This window comes from Loa loa (genome assembly GCF_000183805.2).
Source record: "Loa loa unplaced genomic scaffold supercont3.88, whole genome shotgun sequence".
In the NCBI taxonomy this organism is placed as follows: Eukaryota; Metazoa; Nematoda; class Chromadorea; order Rhabditida; family Onchocercidae; genus Loa; species Loa loa.
Window position 1 is genome coordinate 88,659 of NW_018108268.1, and position 9,069 is coordinate 97,727.

A 9,069-nucleotide genomic window follows, 5' to 3' on the forward strand; every position below is an offset into this window, starting at 1 on the left:
AGGCTGAAGGTCAAATAGGGACTGAAGACAATATTTCGCTGACGAACTGATGATTCAAATTAACTTAAAAATAATACATATAATTAGTGCATAATTATAGTCTCTATAGATGTCACATGTCAACGGCGTCCGTAAGGTGACACGATAAAGTTGAGGGCTAAATAGTGATTGAAATATTTAATCCCCAGCCTCATCGTGTCATTTCATGGATACTGCTAACGGAATGATGAACAAAATTAGCTTAAAAATGATACACATGATTACTGCATAATTAGGTCCCATGAATATCATAATCGATAACATCCATAAGGTGACAAGTCGAAGTTAGAGGGTTTCCCATGTATTTTCCATGTGTTTTGAATAATATTTGATCTATTTTGGCTCATTGCCCATTGAAAAAGGAAAAGAAAAAATATAATGTTCATAACGCTCGAAATTTCAAATCCTGAAAGAGAATAGTGGTAAGCTCTAGACTCCAGCCTATGATTCATAGACAACTGAAGTTAGTTTGTGGCTTGCAATCGTATCAGGATCTTGATGACTTCCGATGTACAACAGAAGAGAGGAGAACAGGGATGCCATATGTGGCGGAAAGGTGTTTGGAAAGCGCGAACAAATCGTGCTGTGTGTGTTCGCAAGGGACAATATCACGTCTTTACGTACTCACAATGAAGATTTAGGATAATAAATGGACGAAAGCAATTGTACAGGTGCTTACAAGCAGTTATACAAAGCAGTGCGAATGAATGCTCGCAGTTACCTTTACACACACATACACACACACACACATACACACACACACACACATGTACACACACACACACATACACACACACACATACACACACACACATACGCACACACACATACACATACACACACACACACACATACACACAAAACTTTATTTTTAGTTTGAGTGAATTAAAATATTTTATTGTATGAAGTCATTCAGTGAGGATGAGCGTGTCCATGAAAGAACTGCCCTGTGGTGAAATTCTCGCGGAACTACCACTTATTCGGGAATTATTATCTGTGGTCCGCCAGAAGGATGACAGCAAGGAAATGAACGACTGCGTCGAAAAGTTTTGTGAAGCATTTCGCAAGGTAAGAATTTGCTTGATATCAGTTACTTTTTCTGAAAAGGTAATGTCCTAGTGTCAGTTCTGGTGTCGTCTTAAAAAAGACGGTCTGAAACAGTTCATTGAAATAATGATTAATGTTCTTTTTCAATTATTCAGATTTCATTTTGATGCAGAGTAGTTGCCTACTTTCCCTCGTGCTAATATCTTTGTAGAAAGTTCCATGATTCGACCATTTCTGCACGTATTTATTTGCAGGAAATTTGAATCTCAAATCGATTTATTTCCGATTTGTTGGTCTTTTTAAAAAAATTTCATAATGCTTTGAAGGGATTATTTAGGAGGGATTGGAAACAAATGCTGTATTGGGTGAAATAGAATTGTGGCTTTGGTATTTCACTGGCCAATCGCAAACCGACAAAGGCGCCGATAGATGCCTTTCGTTTTTTGTGAAATGTAGTTTAAGGATGCTTTTGGAGGACACAGTTACCCCTCCACTTTTCACTCTTCTCCTACAACATATCGAAAATGTAAGGGCAGTATTTCTCATAACACTACACTGGACAAACACCATTAAATAAGTGTAATGTAGTTTAAATAAACAGGTTATCAAATGAGTCTAAACTAGCTTTACTTATCTGCTCAATAAATTTTGGTCAGTTCGCACGCATTACCAACGACAAAGAATTGTAAAAGGTTTGGTCAATGCGTTTCCTTATAAAAAAAGGTTGAAGAGTTTGAATTATGATGAATTGTGATGTTCATTTGTTACTGTTTCAGGTTCAGTTCTCAGTCTGCGATACCTCACGATATCGATGCTGTCGATTGATAACATTGATTTTCGAAGGTATTGAAGAGATAGAAGCAGACTATGAACCTACCAGCTGTAAGGAGGAAGCAAGTTTGCCTACAGAAGTGATGGATAGTCTTGTCAGAATTTTGCAAGGAAGGATATATGATAAGGTAGAGTATTTTTTTGATGAAAGACTGATAACTATATTGCTGGAAAGTGTTATGACTAGTCGAAGAACTATATAGTTACTAGTTCTTCGTATTTTGCACACGATCATGCGATTGTCAGTTAGACCATTTGAACTGACTGACTCAAAAAATTTTGTAATGCACATAGAGTCGCACCTTTCATAATGAATTCAGAATCCATTTGTACGAGCTGAGGTTGTTCGTTCATTGTCTATTTTGAGCAGGATCAGTGAAGGGAATGATGAGAATGGATTTGATTGCACTAAATGTATGTCAAGTTTTTTATTTTATCTTATTTTGATAAACAAATATTTTTTTTGTCCTGTTTTTTTCAATTCAACAATGTTTGAATTCATTTTCAGACATTGTTGACGCTTTGAAGGATATTTCTCGTGATGTGCGCGCAGAGGCAGTTCATTGCGTGCCGCTATTTTCTGAAAGCGATATTTCAACATTCATTTCGTTAATTCTGATAGAAAGTGATAGCAATGTTCGTCGCCTTGCTTTTAGCCGAGTTGCATGCAATTTGCATGTGCGATCACTCACCGTTCAACAACGAATGCAGCTACTCAAAGCATCGTTCACGAGCAATGATGGTAGTTTTTATTTATTGGTAATGATTTTAAACTTAACGCATCAGAAACTAGTAAATCTGCCCAGTAACTATGTTTGTTTTATAACCCTAAAATTGATGTATTTCAAGGTAGGTTCTTCTATCCTATTTCCTCGCTCACATAAACTTAAGAAACGAATCTTCAGCAGTGTTACGGAAAATAGCTGAACGAATGGTTATGAATTGGGCTGGAAATGATGCAGTACCGCTACTTAATCTTCTGCAACATCTTGATTTTCTCTCTGATTCACAGACAAGCCAGCAGGTAAACCGATAATTTTCCTACAAATTTGTTCTCTCAAATTTTTTCACTACTGACTTAGATTTTTTCTATTGACAAACCAATGTGTGACTTGTTGTGCCAGTTTTAACTTTTTCTAAGTGGATTTCTTTAAACGATAACATTCATTGAGTTTCCAGGCTTACTTGAAGCACACGAAGAATTTCCTTAATTTTATTGCACTTTCAACGATACCCAGGAAAGATTGCCACTTTTCCCTCCTACTGACGCTTTTTTGTGCATATCGCTTCAACTACAACTCTCTTGCTCAGTTGATTTATAAAACTTACATAAACCATTAAATAAACTGGGAATAAATCGCATTCATTATACAATTTCTCGGGTTTTTTTTCAGATTTCCATTTTTTGCAGGCTTTGATGGTATTTCTTAAAAATTATCAGCGGGAAATAGGGAGTGTACGAACCAGTGAAATGTTAATGAAACTTCATGAATTGTGCAATGCGACACAGACTAAATCAATTGTAGTAGGTATGATGCCATATGCCGATTTCGTGAGCTACGATATACTTGGTCGACGAAATTATACCGAACTACGCCGCAGGTTTTATTTCGATTCTCTAATAATTCTATGAAATTACAGTGGTTCATATTATTGACATAACAATTGTTTGATTTAAAATTTGTCGTTTACTTCTCGAGTTATATAAATAATTGTGTAAAAAGATTATAATACTGAACAAAAATGAGGAATGACAAAAATAAAAATTTTCAGTTCTAATAACAATCTGTATGTCATAGCCGGTCGTATATATATTTGGCGAAGTTTGTGTGAATACTGTCAGTTGAATGCTGTTGACGAAGCAGATCGCTATGATTCTTTGCATGTTCTGCTTCCCGATATGGTTGATTTCGTTGACTTCCTTTACAAGTAAAATATCTATGATTCGTTTGTAAGTAATCTTTTTGAGCAAATAAGTCGATGCAGTTTCTTTGATTCTCAAAGTTAAAACCAGTTAAAAAATTCTTTTTAGGCTGAAATTGATTATTTGATTTGGGGAAGTTTAACATAAGTCCAGGAGACTTCGAGAACTTGTTAAATTCGCTAAACTTGTCTAGGAATGCTCGTGAAATTATCGACTCAGTATTAGTAGACGTCTCTCTCTATATTTTGCTCTTAAATTTTATGCTGCATCTAAACTCATTATTTGGTAGGAAGTTCATTTTCTGAGATTACTCTCTTTATTTATTTTCTCAACGCAGCAATTATTTTCATTTTATTTATTGGAGTTTTATTAATATTGAGTAGGTAATTTTAGCAGTTTGGCTACATGGACGGCTTCTGCAAGTTCAGTACAAGGAGTTCTTGAAGAATGTGTTATCTTTCAATTATGCTTGCTAACACGGTTGTTTGATCAATCGGATCGAGTTGGGATGTAAAATGCGAAATTTTTTTTATGCTTCCCGTTCCCATTATTATTTTTTGCATTTGCTCAAATTTGTGTTAATGTAAGCTTCTTTTAATTATTAAAACTTTTGTGGAAAATTTAGGGAAAAATGGCAAGTCACATTGGAAACAATCATCTCGACACGAGATTTGCCAAACTCGGAAAAAGTACTGGAGTTCGCGGTGTATGAATTATTCGATTTATTCTATGCAAAAGAAGGGAAGTTAGAGGTTGAAGTCGATGGATTTTTCAATAACATTTTCGAAATTTTCTATTTTTCGTTACTTGCGACCTGATTTTTACAAACTTTCACTGATATAGTTTTTTTTAACACCGTAAAAACTTATGTGATCATCTTGACTATTGGTGCCATGTTCTGCAAATCTTAATAATTGTATTTATTTGTCTTTTGATAGAAAAATCTCTACATCGCCTATCATTATTCTGCGGCTCTTTTAATTCGTTATAATGCATTATGACGAATGAAAATAGTCCTAGAATATATCTTTAATTATTAATCATTTATCGACCTGATTTTTACAAACTTTCATTGATGCAATAGAAAAAGTTTCGAAATTCCAAATAAATTATAATTTGAGTTGCAGGAATTCCTTGAATGGTGTTGTTATCGTATAAACAGTTTTTTCACACCTGATCTGAATGAAACTGAAGAATTGCCACTTTCCAGAGCTTTACTTGCCAAGCTTGGCGTGGATTATGCCATGTCGTGTGAAGCAGTTTTAGAGGACGACAATAATTATGAGGTATAGTATTCATTTTCAGGAATTTTCTGGAATTTATGCAGCGGAATTCGATTAGTTTTTAAGGTTTGATGGCAAATAATGATGATGACTCATGGGTAATTTTTCATTTTTAGCCAAAAAGTCACAACATACAGCGTGCTTTGCTATTGCTCCGTGCTATAATGCGAAATTCTTGTATTGCCAAAATTACGACCTTCTTGCGAACTGCGTTCGATCAAGTGGTTTGCCTTATCAGTGTTATTTTATTCGATTGTCAGCTTCTCTACATCTCTTTAGCTCCTTTTTTCCTCACACTTGAATTCTATTAAATGTCAATGATGACTTCGAACTTGTTCTAGAGTTCTTTCACAAAATCATAACTCTAAATTTCGTTCCTTTGTTTTTTTGTCTGTTCTACAATTTATATTGTACTTATTAAAAATATGACCTTTCGGTTGCATGAAATAGCTAAATAACCATTAATTTCAAGTAGTATACTAAATTACATACACTTGTTTTTCACTGTCTTACTTTGAATGAGGATTCCGAGCTTATTCTAGTGGTCTTTCACACCTAGAAAAGTTGGGGAAAATATTGTGGTATGAGGTACTGTAGCTTAGTATAATATAATTTCAGGAGTTATGTTCGTGATCAGTCGAAATTTTACAATAATTGTTCGTTTTCGTCGACATCATTTTTCAACCAAAATCTTGCAGGTGGACACGTATTGCACAACCCTAGATCCAATGATTTGGGCTTCGCTTTCTGAAGTAATTGGTATTGGTGTAGCAATTGATGGACAGATTGCTCGTGAACGAATTCATGTGCTACGTTCTGCTATTGAAGTCGAAGGAACACCTACACATGTTAAGGTTCTAGTTTAAATATGATTTTACCCTAGGGAAAGATACTGTAATGCGATGTGTTGTAGCTTAGTATAGTACAACTACAGTTGTTAAAACTTCAAGGTGGTAACCTCGGAGAACTTCAGTTTCTGGTGAAATCGATGATTCAAAATTTAACCAGTTATACTTAGCTGAAGCATTTATAGGCTTAATAATATTAAGGCACTGGCTCTTACATCCTTAGCTGCATGCGCGATTTTGAAAAGTTATGCAACAACAGCTCAGTTGTATTACCCGGAAATTACAGAAAGTGGTATTGTGAAGGGACAAATGCTTCTACAAGTTTTTGAAGGATTTATATTCAATCAGGTAAATTGTGGAGCTTATGTAAAAGTTGCCAATTAATAATTAGGTTGGAAACTGTCAGAATTAGGCTTCCACAAACCTTGCTTTGATATTTCTTTTTGTTATAAAAGTAAACTGGCTACAACTTAAGCTTTCAGAAAATTTAGGCGTCTCTGCAGCTGTTTTATAAATGAAATTCAGGTACTCAGGTCTGTAAGTGTTAACTCTAAAATATAACGCTACCTAATAGACTCAAGTCAACCGGCAGGAACACCTGTGTTTAGATTAAACACACTAATAGTTATGCCAGAACATTTTGGGATTATAAAGCATAAGATTTCACTTGGAATCTCTTGTTTACAGTATTGAAAGGTGTCGAAAGTTAGCTTCTTTGTAGGATGCCGAACTTTCTTTTGCGGCGGTTGAAAGTATTGGCAAAATACTGTATCATAGATGCCTTTGCTTCCCGTCTGCATTGGCTGGCCTGCTTCTACGATATTTTGATAGCTCATGCCAACCATATCCATATACTTTCCTGAATTATTTTTTCAGTTTTTATCCCGCATCGAGTAGGTAATGATTTGCACTCTTCCACAAGTAGAAAGATTTTAATCCATTTCATTTCATTCCTCTTTTACTTTCAAGTTTCACTTTCTTAATGGAATTTTGTCTCTTTTTTTTACCAATAACCTTATTTTTGTTTCAGAATACTTTCATATTAACTCAGACCAATATCAGGAGGTTATAAATTCTGATAACCAGTCTATATTATTGGAATTTTAATACTTTAACTGTGCTGAATATACTTTAGTGTTTCATCACTAACACCGGGAGAAAAATTAGTTGGACGTGCTCGTCTGATAATGTGTCAGCGATAAGTAATCATCCAACTGTATTAATTGAATATTAGACGACATGCAGAAACCAATCATCTAATGGAGATAATTAATGAAAGTACTACGCAAACTTCAGAGTGTTATTTCTCTTGCAGTATCAACCAGCACAAGTTAATCGGCGCATTGAGGCATGCTCTAAAAGTACTAAATGAAGCTCAGGATGGTGGCGAACTCTCAGTGAATATTGATGCAAGCAGAATGGTCAACTTTGTAGCTAAAGCAGTTAGAAAATCAACACTTTCAAATTCTGCTAAGAAAGTGGAAAAGGTAAGAAAGATTTCGAGATGAGTAATTTTCAGGGAGAAAGAAGAAATAACTTTAATTTTGACGGAGCATTTCCATAACTTCCGCATGAAACTTAAATATGTGGTGTTGCTTTTGTATGTTGCTTTAGCCTTTCAGGAAGGTGGAATTTCTTGTTTTATAATGAAAAAAGAAGAGAGTTCACGTTTAGTTATCCTCAAGCTAAATTAGTAATAATTGATTGTGAAGTTATTTAATACTATGCTAATTTCTATTTCTATTTTCAGATATAGACCACTGCATAAATTATTTCAAATCTTATTTTTATGTAATGGAACAAGTAGTTTCTAAATAGTTGTGTAGTTTTAATTATAATGAAGTTATATAGTTGGATGTTTTTTTTTCCTCTCTCTCTTTGTTTTTGCTGGTTAGGTAACAGTTGTGCAATTTTTAGACCTATCCTCCGCAATTCTTTTTGATCAGTTGCTTGCTGGATTGGGTTATCAATAATGCCGAAGGCAATTTGAGTGCAGCTTGCATAGGAGCTCTCGCATACACTTCACCGGAGGAATTTAGTTACAACAACAGGGCGTATTCTCATTTGCTCAAGCTGACCACCCGGTGTATCAATGTAATATCTGCAAAAATTTTTGTCGTGTAATTTTTGTCCTGCAGATGGTTATCAACAATTATTGTCTTCTTTTTTCTCAGATCAGTAAAATAGGTAGTTAAGAGACAATACCCTGCTTTATCGAATCCTTTACTTCAAGCATTTAAAAGGTATAAAAATCTTATTCGTTTGTTTATTTTTTTAAGTTTCGCTATCGTAAATGTTTAATTCCCTCCTTTTTTGGCTATTTTATCTATATGTGATTGCGTAAAATAAGAACTCATTTGAAGTCTTGTTAGTCCAGGGAACTAAAAACTAGTCTTCCTATCTAGTTTCTTATCTAAATAATTTTCGTTAGAAATCCTTTATTCTATTTGCCTGCTACTTTCTTACATAGCAAATTAACTTTTTCTTCAAATATTTTAACCTTTTCGAAATATTCCTGACTTCTTGCAGGTATTATTTACACTTGAACTTGACAAACTTATACCGATAACTCGACGATTTGAAAGACGGCTTAAACATGTGGGAAGAAATGAAAACGATTGTAAAGATGATGCGAAAAGTAGTTATTTAATTAAGACCACACGAATACCAAAAACTATGTGATTATTGCTGGTTTTTAGACTGAACAACTAACTAAGTTAATATTTGCTAATTTATTGCTATAATTGCAATATTTTTCTTAAAGAAAATTCATCAATTAAACTATTCAACTTCCATCTCTTTTCATTTATTTTTCAACTATCATTCCTGTTTCACTACTATAAGCTTTTTCTCCATTGTCTTTCATCTTTTCTTAATCTTTTCGCTCTACTCGATTATGTAATCAGCCAGACTGCTTTTGTTTACTCATTTTCTCATCTCTTGAATCATTGCAATAATTTCATTGCGAAATCTTTCATTTTATTCGTTAAGTTTTCAGAAATAATTGGTCTGTCCAGATTCCAGCAATCTTTTTCGGTAATCTAAGCTTTTAGTGGAAGGACATCTTCTCTTCCTCCACAGGCTTTACATGTTTCAT

The 9,069-nt window shown here is 34.3% G+C and overlaps 1 protein-coding gene across 1 annotated transcript; it reads left to right on the forward strand.

Moving 5' to 3' along the window:
- Positions 1–960: 960 nt before the first annotated feature.
- Positions 961–8,654, forward strand: LOAG_02867 (hypothetical protein; the record flags this gene model as incomplete). Its single annotated transcript, XM_003138404.1, has 18 exons — positions 961–1,107; positions 1,424–1,612; positions 1,863–2,045; positions 2,238–2,331; positions 2,426–2,659; positions 2,823–2,941; positions 3,329–3,519; positions 3,691–3,846; positions 4,235–4,351; positions 4,467–4,593; positions 4,969–5,127; positions 5,241–5,348; positions 5,823–5,978; positions 6,174–6,320; positions 6,694–6,869; positions 7,288–7,459; positions 7,890–8,066; positions 8,502–8,654. The coding sequence occupies 18 exons, from the start codon at positions 961–963 to the stop codon at positions 8,652–8,654; spliced, it is 2,805 nt and encodes a 934-aa protein (XP_003138452.1).
- Positions 8,655–9,069: the final 415 nt, after the last annotated feature.